The sequence below is a fragment of the Salvelinus fontinalis genome, chromosome 35, assembly GCF_029448725.1.
Source record: "Salvelinus fontinalis isolate EN_2023a chromosome 35, ASM2944872v1, whole genome shotgun sequence".
Lineage (NCBI taxonomy): Eukaryota > Metazoa > Chordata > Actinopteri > Salmoniformes > Salmonidae > Salvelinus > Salvelinus fontinalis.
The window spans coordinates 38,183,332-38,202,983 of NC_074699.1; the positions used below are offsets into that span (position 1 = coordinate 38,183,332).

General features: G+C 54.8%; 1 protein-coding gene across 1 annotated transcript in view; it reads left to right on the forward strand.

Annotated features, from left to right (window-relative positions):
- LOC129834827 (insulin-like growth factor 1 receptor) overlaps positions 1 to 19,264 on the forward strand; it is a gene marked incomplete at its 3' end in the record, with an annotated part of 119,229 nt that extends 99,965 nt beyond the window's left edge. Inside the window, 4 exon segments of the mRNA XM_055900127.1 lie at positions 151 to 258; positions 12,891 to 13,056; positions 13,191 to 13,320; positions 19,237 to 19,264. Coding sequence (XP_055756102.1) covers positions 151 to 258; positions 12,891 to 13,056; positions 13,191 to 13,320; positions 19,237 to 19,264 — 432 coding nt within the window.
- Between the last annotated feature and the right edge of the window lie 388 nt (positions 19,265 to 19,652).

Consider the following 19,652-nt stretch of genomic DNA (forward strand, 5'->3'; position numbering starts at 1 on the left):
CACACACACACACACACGTCATGTCTAAATGTTGACCTAATACTCCACACCTGTCTTATGTTTCTGTGAACATATAAGGAGCCCACTGTTTGTCAGTTCAGGATGTGGGCTCTGACCACTGGTGTCATTTGTGTGCTGTGATTGGTGCAGGTGCGTTTGCTGGGCGTGGTTTCTCAGGGCCAGCCCACCTTGGTCATCATGGAGCTGATGACTAAAGGAGATCTGAAGAGTCACCTGAGGTCACTACGGGCTAAAGATGTAAGTTACCTCATCCTGACCCCTAACCCCTAACCCCTCATCCTGACCCCTAACCCCTCATCCTGACCCCTACCCCCTCATCCCGACCCCTCATCCTGACCCCTAACCCCTCATCCTGACCCCTAACCCCTCATCCTGACCCCTAACCCCTCATCCTGACCCCTAACCCCTCATCCTGACCCCTAACCCCTCATCCTGACCCCTAACCCCTCATCCTGACCCCTAACCCCTCATCCTGACCCCTACCCCCTCATCCTGACCCCTACCCCCTAACCTCTCATCCTGACCCCTACCACCTGAGGTCACTAAAAATAGAATAAAATTGTATTTATCACATGCGCCGAATACAACAGGTGTAGAGAAGCTAACTTACAAGCCCTTAACCAACAATGCTGTTCAAGAAATAGTTAACAAAATCTAATTTAAATAGTCTGGGTGGCCATTTTGATTAGTTGTTCAGCAGTCTTATGGCTTGAGGTTAAGGAGCCTTTTGGACCTAGACTTGGCGCTCCGGTACCGTGCGGCAGCAGAGAGAACAGTCTTGATCTTGGGTGACTGGAGTTTTCAAAAAATGTGGACCTTCTTCTGACACTGCCTAGTATAGAGGTCCTGGGTGGCAGGGAGTCTAGTATAGAGGTCCTGGGTGGCAGGGAGCCTGGTATAGAGGTCCTGGGTGGCAGGGAGCCTGGTATAGAGGTCCTGGGTGGCAGGGAGCCTGGTATAGAGGTCCTGGGTGGCAGGGAGCCTAGTATAGAGGTCCTGGGTGGCAGGGAGCCTAGTATAGAGGTCCTGGGTGGCAGGGAGCCTAGTATAGAGGTCCTGGGTGGCAGGGAGCCTAGTATAGAGGTCCTGGGTGGCAGGGAGCCTGGTATAGAGGTCCTGGGTGGCAGGGAGCCTGGTATAGAGGTCCTGGGTGGCAGGGAGCCTGGTATGGAGGTCCTGGGTGGCAGGGAGCCTGGTATAGAGGTCCTGGGTGGCAGGGAGCCTGGTATAGAGGTCCTGGGTGGCAGGGAGCCTGGTATAGAGGTCCTGGGTGGCAGGGAGCCTGGTATAGAGGTCCTGGGTGGCAGGGAGCCTGGTATAGAGGTCCTGGGTGGCAGGGAGCCTGGTATAGAGGTCCTGGGTGGCAGGGAGCCTGGTATAGAGGTCCTGGGTGGCAGGGAGCCTGGTATAGAGGTCCTGGGTGGCAGGGAGCCTGGTATAGAGGTCCTGGGTGGCAGGGAGCCTAGTATAGAGGTCCTGGGTGGCAGGGAGCCTAGTATAGAGGTCCTGGGTGGCAGGGAGCCTAGTATAGAGGTCCTGGGTGGCAGGGAGCCTAGTATAGAGGTCCTGGGTGGCAGGGAGCCTGGTATAGAGGTCCTGGGTGGCAGGGAGCCTGGTATAGAGGTCCTGGGTGGCAGGGAGCCTGGTATAGAGGTCCTGGGTGGCAGGGAGCCTGGTATAGAGGTCCTGGGTGGCAGGGAGCCTGGTATAGAGGTCCTGGGTGGCAGGGATCCAGATGCAGAGGGAGGTGTTTAGTCCCAGGGTCCTTAGCTTAGTGATGAGCTTTGTGGTAACTATGGTGTTGAACTCTGAGCTGTAGTCAATGAACAGCATTCTCACATAGGTGTTCCTTTTGTCCACACGGGAAAGGGCAGTGTGGAGGGAAATTGAGATTGTGTCATCTGTGGATCTGTTGGGAAGGTATGCAAATTGAAGTGGGTCTAGGGTTTCCGGGATGATGCTGTTGATGTGAGCCATGACCAGCCCTTCAAAGCACTTCATGGCTACCGACGTGAGTGCTACGGGGCGGTAGTCATTTAGGCAGGTTACCTTCACTTTCTTGGGCACAGAGACTATTGTGGTCTGCTTGAAACATGTAGGTATTACAGACATGTAGGTATTACAGACCCAACTTACAGTTGGTCCGCGTATGCTCTTGAGTACATGTCCTGGTAATCTGTCTGGCCCCGCGGACTTGTGAATGTTGACCTGTTTAAAGGTCTTGCTCACATTGGCTACGGAGAGCGTGATCACACAGTTGTCCGGAACAGCTGGTGCTCTAATGCATGCTTCAGTGTTGCTTGCCTCGAAGCGAGCATAAAAGGCATTTAGCCGGTCTGGTAGGCAAGCTTCACCTGGCAGCTCGCGGCTGGGTTTCCCTTTTGTAGTCCGTAATCGTTCCACATCCGACGAGCGTCAGCTGGTGTAGGAGGATTCAATCTTAGTCCTGTATTGACTCTTTGCCTGTTTGGTGGTTCGTCGGAGGGCGTAGCGGGATTTCTTATACGTGTCCGGATTAGGGTCCCGCTCCTTGAAAGCGGCAGCTGTAGCCTTTAGCTCGGTGCGGATGTTGCCTGTAAACCAGGGCTTCTGGTTGGGATATGTACGTACGGTCACTGTGGGGACGACGTTGTCGATGCACTTATTAATGAAGCCGGTGACTGCGGTGGTGTACTCCTCAATGCCATCGGATGAATCCCAGAACATTTTCCAGTCTGTGCTAGCAAAACAGTCCTGTAGCGTAGCATCCGCGTCATCTGACCAGTTCCGTATTGAGCGAGTCACTGGTACTTCCTGCTTTAGTTTTTGCGTGTAAGCAGGAATTATGATCATATTTGCCAAATGGAGGGCGAGGGAGAGCTTTGTATGCGGGGTAAAGATGGTCAGAGTTTTTACCTCTGGTTGCACAGGTACCATCCTGATAGAAATGAGGTAACACAGATTTAAGTTTCCCTGCATTAAAGTCCCCGGCCACTAGGAGCGCCTCCTGGATGAGCATGTTCTTGTTTGCTTATGGCCTTATACAGCTCGCTGAGTGGCCTTATACAGCTCGCTGAGTGGCCTTATACAGCTCGCTGAGTGGCCTTATACAGCTCGCTGAGTGGCCTTATACAGCTCGCTGAGTGGCCTTATACAGCTCGCTGAGTGGCCTTATACAGCTCGCTGAGTGGCCTTATACAGCTCGCTGAGTGGCCTTATACAGCTCGCTGAGTGGCCTTATACAGCTCGCTGAGTGGCCTTATACAGCTCGCTGAGTGGCCTTATACAGCTCGCTGAGTGGCCTTATACAGCTCGCTGAGTGGCCTTATACAGCTCGCTGAGTGGCCTTATACAGCTCGCTGAGTGGCCTTATATAGCTCGCTGAGTGGCCTTATACAGCTCGCTGAGTGGCCTCATACAGTTGGTTGTGTGGCCTCATACAGCTGGTTGAGTGGCCTCATACAGCTCGCTGAGTGGCCTCATACAGCTCGCTGAGTGGCCTCATACAGTTGGTTGTGTGGCCTCATACAGCTGGTTGAGTGGCCTCATACAGCTGGTTGAGTGGCCTCATACAGCTGGCTGAGTGGCCTCATACAGCTGGCTGAGTGGCCTCATACAGCTGGCTGAGTGGCCTCATACAGCTGGCTGAGTGGCCTCATACAGCTGGCTGAGTGGCCTCATACAGCTGGCTGAGTGGCCTCATACAGCTGGCTGAGTGGCCTCATACAGCTGGCTGAGTGGCCTCATACAGCTGGCTGAGTGGCCTCATACAGCTGGCTGAGTGGCCTCATACAGCTGGCTGAGTGGCCTCATACAGCTGGCTGAGTGGCCTCATACAGCTGGCTGAGTGGCCTCATACAGCTGGCTGAGTGGCCTCGTACAGCTGGCTGAGTGGCCTCGTACAGCTGGCTGAGTGGCCTCGTACAGCTGGCTGAGTGGCCTCGTACAGCTGGTTGAGTGGCCTCGTACAGCTGGTTGAGTGGCCTCGTACAGCTGGTTGAGTGGCCTCGTACAGCTGGCTGAGTGGCCTCGTACAGCTGGCTGAGTGGCCTCGTACAGCTGGCTGAGTGGCCTCGTACAGCTGGCTGAGTGGCCTCGTACAGCTGGCTGAGTGGCCTCGTACAGCTGGCTGAGTGGCCTCGTACAGCTGGCTGAGTGGCCTCGTACAGCTGGCTGAGTGGCCTCGTACAGCTGGCTGAGTGGCCTCGTACAGCTGGCTGAGTGGCCTCGTACAGCTGGCTGAGTGGCCTCGTACAGCTGGCTGAGTGGCCTCGTACAGCTGGCTGAGTGGCCTCGTACAGCTGGCTGAGTGGCCTCGTACAGCTGGCTGAGTGGCCTCGTACAGCTGGCTGAGTGGCCTCGTACAGCTGGCTGAGTGGCCTCGTACAGCTGGCTGAGTGGCCTCGTACAGCTGGCTGAGTGGCCTCGTACAGCTGGCTGAGTGGCCTCGTACAGCTGGCTGAGTGGCCTCGTACAGCTGGCTGAGTGGCCTCGTACAGCTGGCTGAGTGGCCTCGTACAGCTGGCTGAGTGGCCTCGTACAGCTGGCTGAGTGGCCTCGTACAGCTGGCTGAGTGGCCTCGTACAGCTGGCTGAGTGGCCTCGTACAGCTGGCTGAGTGGCCTCGTACAGCTGGCTGAGTGGCCTCGTACAGCTGGCTGAGTGGCCTCGTACAGCTGGCTGAGTGGCCTCGTACAGCTGGCTGAGTGGCCTCGTACAGCTGGCTGAGTGGCCTCGTACAGCTGGCTGAGTGGCCTCGTACAGCTGGCTGAGTGGCCTCGTACAGCTGGCTGAGTGGCCTCGTACAGCTGGCTGAGTGGCCTCGTACAGCTGGCTGAGTGGCCTCGTACAGCTGGCTGAGTGGCCTCGTACAGCTGGTTGAGTGGCCTCGTACAGCTGGCTGAGTGCGTTCTTAGTGCCAGCATCGGTAAATAGACGGCTCTCGTGGTAGAAAGTGTGGTCAACAGTTTATCATGATGTACTATTGAATACTTCTGTATACATCTGGCCCTTCTTTTGACACTGTGTTAATAACTAACCTCCAGACGAGCTTCAATGCCATACAACACTCCTTCCGTGGCCTCCAACTGCTCTTAAACGCTAGTAAAACTAAATGCATGCTCTTCAACCGATCGCTGCCCGCCCGTCCAGCATCACTACTCTGGACGGCTCTGACTTAAAATATGTGGACAACTACAAATACCTAGGTGTCTGGTTAGACTGTAAACTCTCCTTCCAGACTCACATTAAACATCTCCAATCCAAAATCTAGAATCGGCTTCCTATTCCGCAACAAATCCTCCTTCACTCATGCTGCCAAACATACCCTCGTAAAACTGACTATCCTACCGATCCTTGACACCGGCGATGTCATTTATAAAATAGCCTCCAACACTCTACTCAGACTGCATCCAATTTGCTATCACAGTGCCATCTGTTTTGTCACCAAAGCCCCATATACTACCCACCACTGCGACCTGTATGATCTCGTTGGCTGGCCCTCGCTTCATATTCATCGCCAAACCCACTGGCTCCAGGTCATCTACAAGACCCTACTAGGTAAAGTCCCCCCTTATCTCAGCTCGCTGGTCACCATAGCAACGCCCACCCGTAGCACGCGCTCCAGCAGGTATATCTCTCTGGTCACCCCCAAAACCAATTCTTCCTTTGGCCGCCTTTCCTTCCAGTTCTCTGCTGCCAATGACTGGAACGAACTACAAAAATCTCTGAAGCTGGAGACTCATATCTCCCTCACTAGCTTTAAGCACCAGCTGTCAGAGCAGCTCACAGATCACTGCACCTGTACATAGCCCATCTGTAAATAGCCCATCCAACTACCTCATCCCCATACTGTTATTTTATTTTATTTTACTCCTTTGCAGTATCTTTACTTGCACATTCATCTTCTGCACATCTATCACTCCAGTGTTTAATTACTAAATTGTAATTACTTTGCCACTATGGCCCATTTATTGCCTTACCTCCCTTATCTCACCTCATTTGCACACACTGTATATATATACTTTTTTCTATTGTATTATTGACTGTATGTTTGTTTATTCCATGTTTAACTCTGTGTTGTTGTATGTGAAATTTAAAAAATGTAAAAAGAAACTCTACCTCTGGTGAGCAATATCTCGAGACTTCCTTAATATTAGCTGTAATTGACAAATAGACACACAACACCACCCCTCGTCTTCCCAGACGAAGCTGTTCTAGAAAACCCAGCCAAATGTATAATATCAGCGTCGTCATTCAGCCACGACTCGCTGAAACATAAGATATTACAGTTTTTAATGTCCTGTTGGTAGGATCATCTCGAACAGAGTTTATCCAGTTTATTCTCCAGTGAGTTTACGTTCGCTAATAGAAAGGATGGTGGATGCGGGTTACCCACTCGCCTACGAATCCTCACAAGGCACCCTGACCTACATCCCCTGTATCTCCATCTTTTCTTCAAGCGAATGACAGGGATTTGGGCCTGGTACTGGGAGCAACAGTATAGCCTTCGTGTCCGACTCATTAAATTAAACACGTCGTCCAGTTGGAGGTGAGTCATCGCTGTTCTGATGTCCAGAAGCTCTTTCCGGTCTTACGAGACGGTAGCATCAGCATTATGTACAAAATAAGTTACAAACAACGCGAAAAAACACACAAAATAGCACAGTTGGTTAGGAGCCGGTAAGCCGGCATCCATCCCCTCTGGCACCATTGCGTGACAGGCCCTTACGTTACCATCCATCCCCTCTGGCACCATTGCGTGACAGGCCCTTACGTCACCATCCATCCCCTCTGGCACCATTGCGTGACAGGCCCTTACGTCACCATCCATCCCCTCTGGCACCATTGCGTGACAGGCCCTTACGTCACCATCCATCCCCTCTGGCACCATTGCGTGACAGGCCCTTACGTTACCATCCATCCCCTCTGGCACCATTGCGTGACAGGCCCTTACGTTACCATCCATCCCCTCTGGCACCATTGCGTGACAGGCCCTTACGTCACCATCCATCCCCTCTGGCACCGTTGCGTGACAGGCCCTTACGTCACCATCCATCCCCTCTGGCACCGTTGCGTGACAGGCCCTTACGTCACCATCCATCCCCTCTGGCACCATTGCGTGACAGGCCCTTACGTCACCGAGCCCTACTCTACCCCCTAACCCTTCAATACCTCATCCCATCTCCCTACCTGAACCTTCCTACTCTGTCCTCTACCTCACCCACCTCAGCTCCCACATGGACTCTAACCTCCTCTCTCCTCTCCTACAGCCGTCCCAGTCCTACAGTCTCAACCTCTCCTCTCCTCTCTCCTCCCCTACAGCCGTCCCAGTCCTACAGTCTCAACCTCCTCTCTCCTCTCCTCTCTCCTCCCCTACAGCCGTCCCAGTCCTACAGTCTCAACCTCTCCTCTCCTCTCTCCTCCCCTACAGCCGTCCCAGTCCTACAGTCTCAACCTCCTCTCTCCTCTCCTCTCTCCTCCCCTACAGCCGTCCCAGTCCTACAGTCTCAACCTCCTCTCTCCTCTCCTCCCTCCTCCCCTACAGCCGTCCCAGTCCTACAGTCTCAACCTCCTCTCTCCTCTCCTCTCTCCTCCCCTACAGCCGTCCCAGTCCTACAGTCTCAACCTCCTCTCTCCTCTCCTCTCTCCTCCCCTACAGCCGTCCCAGTCCTACAGTCTCAACCTCCTCTCTCCTCTCTCCTCCCCTACAGCCGTCCCAGTCCTACAGTCTCAACCTCCTCTCTCCTCTCCTCTCTCCTCCCCTACAGCCGTCCCAGTCCTACAGTCTCAACCTCTCCTCTCCTCTCTCCTCCCCTACAGCCGTCCCAGTCCTACAGTCTCAACCTCTCCTCTCCTCTCTCCTCCCCTACAGCCGTCCCAGTCCTACAGTCTCAACCTCCTCTCTCCTCTCTCCTCCCCTACAGCCGTCCCAGTCCTACAGTCTCAACCTCCTCTCTCCTCTCTCCTCCCCTACAGCCGTCCCAGTCCTACAGTCTCAACCTCCTCTCCTCTCCTCTCTCCTCCCCTACAGCCGTCCCAGTCCTACAGTCTCAACCTCTCCTCTCCTCTCTCCTCCCCTACAGCCGTCCCAGTCCTACAGTCTCAACCTCCTCTCTCCTCTCCTCTCTCCTCCCCTACAGCCGTCCCAGTCCTATAGTCTCAACCTCTCCTCTCCTCTCTCCTCCCCTACAGCCGTCCCAGTCCTACAGTCTCAACCTCCTCTCTCCTCTCCTCTCTCCTCCCCTACAGCCGTCCCAGTCCTACAGTCTCAACCTCCTCTCTCCTCTCTCCTCCCCTACAGCCGTCCCAGTCCTACAGTCTCAACCTCCTCTCTCTCCTCTCCTCTCTCCTCCCCTACAGCCGTCCCAGTCCTACAGTCTCAACCTCCTCTCTCCTCCCTCCTCCCCTACAGCCGTCCCAGTCCTACAGTCTCAACCTCTCCTCTCCTCTCTCCTTCCCTACAGCCGTCCCAGTCCTACAGTCTCAACCTCCTCTCCTCTCCTCTCTCCTCCCCTACAGCCGTCCCAGTCCTACAGTCTCAACCTCCTCTCTCCTCCCTCCTCCCCTACAGCCGTCCCAGTCCTACAGTCTCAACCTCCTCTCTCCTCTCTCCTCCCCTACAGCCGTCCCAGTCCTACAGTCTCAACCTCCTCTCTCTCCTCTCCTCTCTCCTCCCCTACAGCCGTCCCAGTCCTACAGTCTCAACCTCCTCTCTCCTCTCTCCTCCCCTACAGCCGTCCCAGTCCTACAGTCTCAACCTCCTCTCTCTCCTCTCCTCTCTCCTCCCCTACAGCCGTCCCAGTCCTACAGACCTCCTCTCTCCTCTCTCCTCCCCTACAGCCGTCCCAGTCCTACAGTCTCAACCTCTCCTCTCTCCTCCCCTACAGCCGTCCCAGTCCTACAGTCTCAACCTCCTCTCTCCTCTCCTCTCTCCTCCCCTACAGCCGTCCCAGTCCTACAGTCTCAAACTCCTCTCTCCTCTCCTCTCTCCTCCCCTACAGCCGTCCCAGTCCTACAGTCTCAACCTCCTCTCCTCTCTCCTCCCCTACAGCCGTCCCAGTCCTACAGTCTCAACCTCCTCTCCTCTCTCCTCCCCTACAGCCGTCCCAGTCCTACAGTCTCAACCTCCTCTCTCCTCTCTCCTCCCCTACAGCCGTCCCAGTCCTACAGTCTCAACCTCCTCTCTCCTCTCTCCTCCCCTACAGCCGTCCCAGTCCTACAGTCTCAACCTCCTCTCTCTCCTCTCCTCTCTCCTCCCCTACAGCCGTCCCAGTCCTACAGTCTCAACCTCTCCTCTCCTCTCTCCTCCCCTACAGCCGTCCCAGTCCTACAGTCTCAACCTCCTCTCTCCTCTCCTCTCTCCTCCCCTACAGCCGTCCCAGTCCTACAGTCTCAACCTCCTCTCTCCTCTCCTCTCTCCTCCCCTACAGCCGTCCCAGTCCTACAGTCTCAACCTCCTCTCTCCTCTCTCCTCCCCTACAGCCGTCCCAGTCCTACAGTCTCAACCTCTCCTCTCCTCTCTCCTCCCCTACAGCCGTCCCAGTCCTACAGTCTCAACCTCCTCTCTCCTCTCCTCCCCTACAGCCGTCCCAGTCCTACAGTCTCAACCTCCTCTCTCCTCTCTCCTCCCCTACAGCCGTCCCAGTCCTACAGTCTCAACCTCCTCTCTTCTCCTCTCTCCTCCCCTACAGCCGTCCCAGTCCTACAGTCTCAACCTCTCCTCTCCTCTCCTCCCCTACAGCCGTCCCAGTCCTACAGTCTCAACCTCCTCTCTCCTCTCCTCTCTCCTCCCCTACAGCCGTCCCAGTCCTACAGTCTCAACCTCTCCTCTCCTCTCCTCCCCTACAGCCGTCCCAGTCCTACAGTCTCAACCTCCTCTCTCCTCTCCTCTCTCCTCCCCTACAGCCGTCCCAGTCCTACAGTCTCAACCTCCTCTCTCTCCTCTCTCCTCCCCTACAGCCGTCCCAGTCCTACAGTCTCAACCTCCTCTCTCCTCCCTCCTCCCCTACAGCCGTCCCAGTCCTACAGTCTCAACCTCCTCTCTCCTCTCTCCTCCCCTACAGCCGTCCCAGTCCTACAGTCTCAACCTCCTCTCTCTCCTCTCCTCTCTCCTCCCCTACAGCCGTCCCAGTCCTACAGTCTCAACCTCCTCTCTCTCCTCTCCTCTCTCCTCCCCTACAGCCGTCCCAGTCCTACAGTCTCAACCTCCTCTCTCTCCTCTCTCCTCCCCTACAGCCGTCCCAGTCCTACAGTCTCAACCTCCTCTCTCCTCCCTCCTCCCCTACAGCCGTCCCAGTCCTACAGTCTCAACCTCCTCTCTCCTCTCCTCTCTCCTCCCCTACAGCCGTCCCAGTCCTACAGTCTCAACCTCCTCTCTCCTCTCTCCTCCCCTACAGCCGTCCCAGTCCTACAGTCTCAACCTCCTCTCTCTCCTCTCTCCTCCCCTACAGCCGTCCCAGTCCTACAGTCTCAACCTCTCCTCTCCTCTCTCCTCCCCTACAGCCGTCCCAGTCCTACAGTCTCAACCTCTCCTCTCCTCTCCTCCCCTACAGCCGTCCCAGTCCTACAGTCTCAACCTCTCCTCTCCTCTCTCCTCCCCTACAGCCGTCCCAGTCCTACAGTCTCATCCTCTCCTCTCCTCTCTCCTCCCCTACAGCCGTCCCAGTCCTACAGTCTCAACCTCTCCTCTCCTCTCTCCTCCCCTACAGCCGTCCCAGTCCTACAGTCTCAACCTCCTCTCTCCTCTCCTCTCTCCTCCCCTACAGCCGTCCCAGTCCTACAGTCTCAACCTCCTCTCTCCTCTCCTCTCTCCTCCCCTACAGCCGTCCCAGTCCTACAGTCTCAACCTCTCCTCTCCTCTCTCCTCCCCTACAGCCGTCCCAGTCCTACAGTCTCAACCTCCTCTCTCCTCTCCTCTCTCCTCCCCTACAGCCGTCCCAGTCCTACAGTCTCAACCTCCTCTCTCGCCTCTCTCCTCCCCTACAGCCGTCCCAGTCCTACAGTCTCAACCTCCTCTCTCCTCTCCTCTCTCCTCCCCTACAGCCGTCCCAGTCCTACAGTCTCAACCTCTCCTCTCCTCCCTCCTCCCCTACAGCCGTCCCAGTCCTACAGTCTCAACCTCCTCTCTCCTCTCTCCTCCCCTACAGCCGTCCCAGTCCTACAGTCTCAACCTCTCCTCTCCTCTCTCCTCCCCTACAGCCGTCCCAGTCCTACAGTCTCAACCTCCTCTCTCCTCTCCTCTCTCCTCCCCTACAGCCGTCCCAGTCCTACAGTCTCAACCTCTCCTCTCCTCTCTCCTCCCCTACAGCCGTCCCAGTCTTACAGTCTCAACCTCCTCTCTCCTCTCTCCTCCCCTACAGCCGTCCCAGTCCTACAGTCTCAACCTCCTCTCTCCTCTCCTCTCTCCTCCCCTACAGCCGTCCCAGTCCTACAGTCTCAACCTCCTCTCTCCTCTCCTCTCTCCTCCCCTACAGCCGTCCCAGTCCTACAGTCTCAACCTCCTCTCTCCTCTCCTCTCTCCTCCCCTACAGCCGTCCCAGTCCTACAGTCTCAACCTCCTCTCCTCTCTCCTCTCTCCTCCCCTACAGCCGTCCCAGTCCTACAGTCTCAACCTCTCCTCTCCTCTCTCCTCCCCTACAGCCGTCCCAGTCCTACAGTCTCAACCTCTCCTCTCCTCTCTCCTCCCCTACAGCCGTCCCAGTCCTACAGTCTCAACCTCCTCTCTCCTCTCTCCTCCCCTACAGCCGTCCCAGTCCTACAGTCTCAACCTCCTCTCTCCTCTCCTCTCTCCTCCCCTACAGCCGTCCCAGTCCTACAGTCTCAACCTCCTCTCTCCTCCCTCCTCCCCTACAGCCGTCCCAGTCCTACAGTCTCAACCTCCTCTCTCCTCTCTCCTCCCCTACAGCCGTCCCAGTCCTACAGTCTCAACCTCCTCTCTCCTCTCTCCTCCCCTACAGCCGTCCCAGTCCTACAGTCTCAACCTCCTCTCTCCTCTCCTCTCTCCTCCCCTACAGCCGTCCCAGTCCTACAGTCTCAACCTCCTCTCTCCTCTCCTCTCTCCTCCCCTACAGCCGTCCCAGTCCTACAGTCTCAACCTCTCCTCTCCTCTCTCCTCCCCTACAGCCGTCCCAGTCCTACAGTCTCAACCTCCCCTCTCCTCTCTCCTCCCCTACAGCCGTCCCAGTCCTACAGTCTCAACCTCCTCTCTCCTCTCTCCTCCCCTACAGCCGTCCCAGTCCTACAGTCTCAACCTCTCCTCTCTCCTCTCTCCTCCCCTACAGCCGTCCCAGTCCTACAGTCTCAACCTCCTCTCTCCTCTCCTCTCTCCTCCCCTACAGCCGTCCCAGTCCTACAGTCTCAACCTCTCCTCTCCTCTCTCCTCCCCTACAGCCGTCCCAGTCCTACAGTCTCAACCTCCTCTCTCCTCTCCTCCCCTACAGCCGTCCCAGTCCTACAGTCTCAACCTCCTCTCTCTCCTCTCTCCTCCCCTACAGCCGTCCCAGTCCTACAGTCTCAACCTCCTCTCTCCTCTCTCCTCCCCTACAGCCGTCCCAGTCCTACAGTCTCAACCTCTCCTCTCTCCTCTCCTCTCTCCTCCCCTACAGCCGTCCCAGTCCTACAGTCTCAACCTCCTCTCTCCTCTCCTCTCTCCTCCCCTACAGCCGTCCCAGTCCTACAGTCTCAACCTCCTCTCTCTCCTCTCCTCTCTCCTCCCCTACAGCCGTCCCAGTCCTACAGTCTCAACCTCCTCTCTCTCCTCTCCTCTCTCCTCCCCTACAGCCGTCCCAGTCCTACAGTCTCAACCTCCTCTCTCTCCTCTCCTCTCTCCTCCCCTACAGCCGTCCCAGTCCTACAGTCTCAACCTCTCCTCTCTCCTCTCCTCCCCTACAGCCGTCCCAGTCCTACAGTCTCAACCTCCCTCCTCTGAAGAAGATTATTCAGATGGCTGGGGAGATAGCTGACGGGATGTCCTATCTCAACGCTAACAAGTTTGTCCACAGAGACCTGGCCGCCAGGAACTGTATGGTGACAGACGACTACACCGTCAAGATAGGTGGTACGAACAGACAGACTTCCTCCTAAAGAATTACACTTCAATTCGGCCTTGTAATTTAGTATATTGATGTGAACAATGTTTTTAGACATGCATGTTAAGTCCTTTCCCCCCCGTCTTCCCTGTGTTGTGAGTAGATTTCGGTATGACCCGAGACATCTATGAGACAGACTACTACCGTAAAGGAGGAAAGGGGTTGCTGCCTGTCCGGTGGATGTCCCCCGAGTCCCTTAAAGATGGAGTGTTCACCACCACCTCTGATGTCTGGTAACTGCCCCGTTCAACCATTCACCTTCTCATTTCAACGAGGACGGAGGGATTCAGTCGACTTCCAGGAGGGACGACATTTAAAATGAATGTTGACTTCCAGGAGGGACGACATTTAAAATGAATGTTGACTTCCAGGAGAGACGACATTTAAAATGAATGTTGACTTCCAGGAGGGACGACATTTAAAATGAATGTTGACTTCCAGGAGGGACGACATTTAAAATGAATGTTGACTTCCAGGAGGGACGACATTTAAAATGAATGTCGACTTCCAGGAGGGACGACATTTAAAATGAATGTTGACTTCCAGGAGGGACGACATTTAAAATGAATGTCGACTTCCAGGAGGGACGACATTTAAAATGAATGTTGACTTCCAGGAGGGACGACATTTAAAATGAATGTTGACTTCCAGGAGGGACGACATTTAAAATGAATGTTGACTTCCAGGAGGGACGACATTTAAAATGAATGAAGCCAACCTTGTAGAAGAGCATTAACCCCTCTCTCCGTTTGTCCCCCGTTGGGGAGCCTTAACCCCTCTCTCCGTTTGTCCCCCGTTGGGAAGCCTTAACCCCTCTCTCCGTTTGTCCCCCGTTGGGGAGCCTTAACCCCTCTCTCCGTTTGTCCCCCGTTGGGGAGCCTTAACCCCTCTCTCCGTTTGTCCCCCGTTGGGGAGCCTTAACCCCTCTCTCCGTTTGTCCCCCGTTGGGGAGCCTTAACCCCTCTCTCCGTTTGTCCCCCGTTGGGAAGCCTTAACCCCTCTCTCCGTTTGTCCCCCGTTGGGGAGCCTTAACCCCTCTCTCCGTTTGTCCCCCGTTGGGAAGCCTTAACCCCTCTCTCCGTTTGTCCCCCGTTGGGGAGCCTTAACCCCTCTCTCCGTTTGTCCCCCGTTGGGGAGCCTTAACCCCTCTCTCCGTTTGTCCCCCGTTGGGAAGCCTTAACCCCTCTCTCCGTTTGTCCCCCGTTGGGAAGCCTTAACCCCTCTCTCCGTTTGTCCCCCGTTGGGAAGCCTTAACCCCTCTCCGTTTGTCCCCCGTTGGGGAGCCTTAACCCCTCTCTCCGTTTGTCCCCCGTTGGGAAGCCTTAACCCCTCTCTCCGTTTGTCCCCCGTTGGGGAGCCTTAACCCCTCTCTCCGTTTGTCCCCCGTTGGGAAGCCTTAACCCCTCTCTCCGTTTGTCCCCCGTTGGGGAGCCTTAACCCCTCTCTCCGTTTGTCCCCCGTTGGGAAGCCTTAACCCCTCTCTCCGTTTGTCCCCCGTTGGGAAGCCTTAACCCCTCTCTCCGTTTGTCCCCCGTTGGGGAGCCTTAACCCCTCTCTCCGTTTGTCCCCCGTTGGGAAGCCTTAACCCCTCTCTCCGTTTGTCCCCCGTTGGGAAGCCTTAACCCCTCTCTCCGTTTGTCCCCCGTTGGGGAGCCTTAACCCCTCTCTCCGTTTGTCCCCCGTTGGGAAGCCTTAACCCCTCTCTCCGTTTGTCCCCCGTTGGGAAGCCTTAACCCCTCTCTCCGTTTGTCCCCCGTTGGGGAGCCTTAACCCCTCTCTCCGTTTGTCCCCCGTTGGGGAGCCTTAACCCCTCTCTCCGTTTGTCCCCCGTTGGGGAGCCTTAACCCCTCTCTCCGTTTGTCCCCCGTTGGGGAGCCTTAACCCCTCTCTCCGTTTGTCCCCCGTTGGGAAGCCTTAACCCCTCTCTCCATTTGTGAACCGAGTGTACACTACTAAACCAAATGACAGTAAACCGAGTGTACACTACTAAACCAAATGGCTGGCAGTAAATCGAGTGTACACTACTAAACCAAATGGCTGGCAGTAAATCGAGTGTACACTACTAAACCAAATGGCAGTGAACCGAGTGTACACTACTAAACCAAATGGCAGTGAACCGAGTGTACACTACTAAACCAAATGACAGTGAACCGAGTGTACACTACTAAACCAAATGGCAGTGAACCGAGTGTACACTACTAAACCAAATGACAGTGAACCGAGTGTACACTACTAAACCAAATGACAGTAAACCGAGTGTACACTACTAAACCAAATGACAGTGAACCGATTGTACACTACTAAACCAAATGACAGTAAATGTTACTGTCATAACTCCTCTACATTACTCCTCTCCTCCAGTAACTCCTCTACATTACTCCTCTCCTCCAGTAACTCCTCTACATTACTCCTCTCTTCCAGTAACTCCTCTACATTACTCCTCTCCTCCAGTAACTCCTCTACATTACCCCTCTCCTCCAGTAACTCCTCTACATTACTCCTCTCCTCCAGTAACTCCTCTACATTACTCCTCTCTTCCAGTAACTCCTCTACATTACTCCTCTCCTCCAGTAACTCCTCTACATTACTCCTCTCCTCCAGTAACTCCTCTACATTACTCCTCTCCTCCAGTAACTCCTCTACATTACTCCTCTCCTCCAGTAACTCCTCTACATTACTCCTCTCCTCCAGTAACTCCTCTACATTACTCCTCTCCCCCAGTAACTCCTCTACATTACTCCTCTCCTCCAGTAACTCCTCTACATTACTCCTCTCCTCCAGTAACCCCTCTACATTACTCCTCTCCTCCAGTAACCCCTCTACATTACCCCTCTCCTCCAGTAACTCCTCTACATTACTCCTCTCCTCCAGTAACTCCTCTACATTACTCCTCTCCTCCAGTAACTCCTCTACATTACTCCTCTCCTCCAGTAACTCCTCTACATTACTCCTCTCCTCCAGTAACTCCTCTACATTACTCCTCTCCTCCAGTAACTCCTCTACATTACTCCTCTCCTCCAGTAACTCCTCTACATTACTCCTCTCCTCCAGTAACTCCTCTACATTACTCCTTCTTCATGTCCTCCAGCCTGTGGTGTCTAGGGTCAGGGTGTCTAGGGTCAGGGTGTCTAGGGTCAGGGTGTCTAGGGTCAGGGTGTCTAGTGTCAGGGTGTCTAGTGTCAGGGTGTCTAGCGTCAGGGTGTCTAGCGTCAGTAGGGTGTCTAGCGTCAGTAGGGTGTCTAGCGTCAGTAGGGTGTCTAGCGTCAGTAGGGTGTCTAGCGTCAGTAGGGTGTCTAGCGTCAGTAGGGTGTCTAGCGTCAGTAGGGTGTGTAGGGTCAGTAGGGTGTGTAGGGTCAGTAGGGTGTGTAGGGTCAGTAGGGTGTGTAGGGTCAGTAGGGTGTGTAGGGTCAGTAGGGTGTGTAGGGTCAGTAGGGTGTCTAGGGTCAGTAGGGTGTCTAGGGTCAGTAGGGTGTCTAGGGTCAGTAGGGTGTCTAGGGTCAGTAGGGTGTCTAGGGTCAGTAGGGTGTCTAGGGTCAGTAGGGTGTCTAGGGTCAGTAGGGTGTCTAGGGTCAGTAGGGTGTCTAGGGTCAGTAGGGTGTCTAGGGTCAGTAGGGTGTCTAGGGTCAGTAGGGTGTGTAGGGTCAGTAGGGTGTGTAGGGTCAGTAGGGTGTCTAGGGTCAGTAGGGTGTCTAGGGTCAGTAGGGTGTCTAGGGTCAGTAGGGTGTGTAGGGTCAGTAGGGTGTGTAGGGTCAGTAGGGTGTATAGGGTCAGTAGGGTGTGTAGGGTCAGTAGGGTGTATAGGGTCAGTAGGGTGTGTAGGGTCAGTAGGGTGTGTAGGGTCAGTAGGGTGTGTAGGGTCAGTAGGGTGTCTAGGGTGTGTAGGGTCAGTAGGGTGTCTAGGGTCAGTAGGGTCAGTAGGGTCAGTAGGGTGTCTAGGGTCAGTAGGGTGTCTAGGGTCAGTAGGGTGTCTAGGGTCAGTAGGGTGTGTAGGGTCAGAGTGTGTAGGGTCAGAGTGTATAGGGTCAGGGTGTATAGGGTCAGTAGGGTGTGTAGGGTCAGTAGGGTGTGTAGGGTCAGTAGGGTGTGTAGGGTCAGTAGGGTGTGTAGGGTCAGTAGGGTGTGTAGGGTCATGGTGTATAGGGTCATGGTGTATAGGGTCAGTAGGGTGTGTAGGGTCATGGTGTATAGGGTCATGGTGTGTAGGGTCAGGGTGTCTAGGGTCAGTAGGGTGTGTAGGGTCAGGGTGTATAGGGTCATGGTGTGTAGGGTCAGTAGGGTGTGTAGGGTCAGGGTGTATAGGGTCATGGTGTATAGGGTCAGTAGGGTGTATAGGGTCAGTAGGGTGTGTAGGGTCAGTAGGGTGTATAGGGTCAGGGTGTATAGGGTCAGTAGGGTGTGTAGGGTCATGGTGTATAGGGTCATGGTGTGTAGGGTCAGGGTGTCTAGGGTCAGTAGGGTGTGTAGGGTCAGTAGGGTGTGTAGGGTCAGGGTGTATAGGGTCATGGTGTATAGGGTCAGTAGGGTGTGTAGGGTCAGGGTGTATAGGGTCAGGGTGTATAGGGTCAGTAGGGTGTGTAGGGTCATGGTGTATAGGGTCATGGTGTGTAGGGTCAGGGTGTGTAGGGTCAGTAGGGTGTGTAGGGTCAGTAGGGTGTGTAGGGTCAGGGTGTATAGGGTCATGGTGTATAGGGTCAGTAGGGTGTATAGGGTCAGTAGGGTGTGTAGGGTCATGGTGTGTAGGGTCCGTAGGGCGTGTAGGGTCCGTAGGGCGTGTAGGGTCAGTAGGGCGTGTAGGGTCAGTAGGGCGTATAGGGTCAGTAGGGCGTATAGGGTCAGTAGGGTCAGTAGGGTCAGTAGGGTGTGTAGGACCAGGGTGTGTAGGGTCAGTAGGGTGTGTAGGGTCAGTAGGGTGTGTAGGGTCAGTAGGGTGTATAGGGTCAGTAGGGTGTATAGGGTCAGGGTGTATAGGGTCAGGGTGTATAGGGTCAGGGTGTGTAGGGTCAGTAGGGTGTGTAGGGTCAGTAGGGTGTATAGGGTCAGTAGGGTGTGTAGGGTCAGGGTGTGTAGGGTCAGTAGGGTGTGTAGGGTCAGTAGGGTGTGTAGGGTCAGGGTGTATAGGGTCAGTAGGGTGTATAGGGTCATGGTGTGTAGGGTCAGTAGGGTGTATAGGGTCAGGGTGTCTAGTGTGTAGGGTGTGTAGGGTGTATAGGGTCAGTAGGGTGTATAGGGTCAGTAGGGTGTATAGGGTCAAGGTGTATAGGGTCAGTAGGGTGTGTAGGGTCAGTAGGGTGTATAGGGTCAGTAGGGTGTATAGGGTCAGTAGGGTGTGTAGGGTCAGTAGGGTGTGTAGGGTCAGTAGGGTGTGTAGGGTCAGTAGGGTGTATAGGGTCAGTAGGGTGTGTAGGGTCTGTAGGGTCAGTAGGGTGTGTAGGGTCAGTAGGGTGTGTAGGGTCAGTAGGGTGTGTAGGGTCAGTAGGGTGTGTAGGGTCAGTAGGGTGTATAGGGTCAGTAGGGTGTATAGGGTCAGTAGGGTGTATAGGGTCAGTAGGGTGTATAGGGTCAAGGTGTATAGGGTCAGGGTGTGTAGGGTGTATAGTGTCAGTAGGGTGTATAGGGTCAGTAGAGTGTATAGGGTCAAGGTGTATAGGGTCAGTTGGGTGTGTAGGGTCAGGGTGTGTAGGGTCAGTAGGGTGTGTAGGGTCAGTAGGGTGTGTAGGGTCAGTAGGGTGTGTAGGGTCAGTAGGGTGTGTAGGGTCAGTAGGGTGTATAGGGTCAGTAGGGTGTGTAGGGTCAGTAGGGTGTGTAGGGTCAGTAGGGTGTGTAGGGTCAGGGTGTGTAGGGTCAGTAGGGTGTGTAGGGTCAGTAGGGTGTGTAGGGTCAGTAGGGTGTGTAGGGTCAGTAGGGTGTATAGGGTCATGGTGTATAGGGTCATGGTGTGTAGGGCCAGGGTATGTAGGTTGTAGGGTCAGGGTGTATAGGGTCAGTATGGTGTGTAGGGTCAGTGTGTATAGGGTCAGGGTGTGTAGGGTCAGTAGGGTGTATATGGTCAGTAGGGTGTATAAGGTCAGTAGGGTGTATAGGGTCAGGGTGTGTAGGGTCAGTAGGGTCTATAGGGTCAGGGTGTATAACCCCTCTCTCTCTCTCTGCAGGTCTTTTGGGGTGGTGTTATGGGAGATAGTGTAGGGTCAGGGTGTATAACCCCTCTCTCTCTCTCTGCAGGGTTTTTGGGGTGGTGTTATGGGAGATAGTGTAGGGTCAGGGTGTATAACCCCTCTCTCTCTCTCTGCAGGTCTTTTGGGGTGGTGTTATGGGAGATAGTGTAGGGTCAGGGTGTATAACCCCTCTCTCTCTCTCTGCAGGTCTTTTGGGGTGGTGTTATGGGAGATAGTGTAGGGTCAGGGTGTATAACCCCTCTCTCTCTCTCTGCAGGTCTTTTGGGGTGGTGTTATGGGAGATAGTGTAGGGTCAGGGTGTATAACCCCTCTCTCTCTCTCTGCAGGTCTTTTGGGGTGGTGTTATGGGAGATAGTGTAGGGTCAGGGTGTATAACCCCTCTCTCTCTCTCT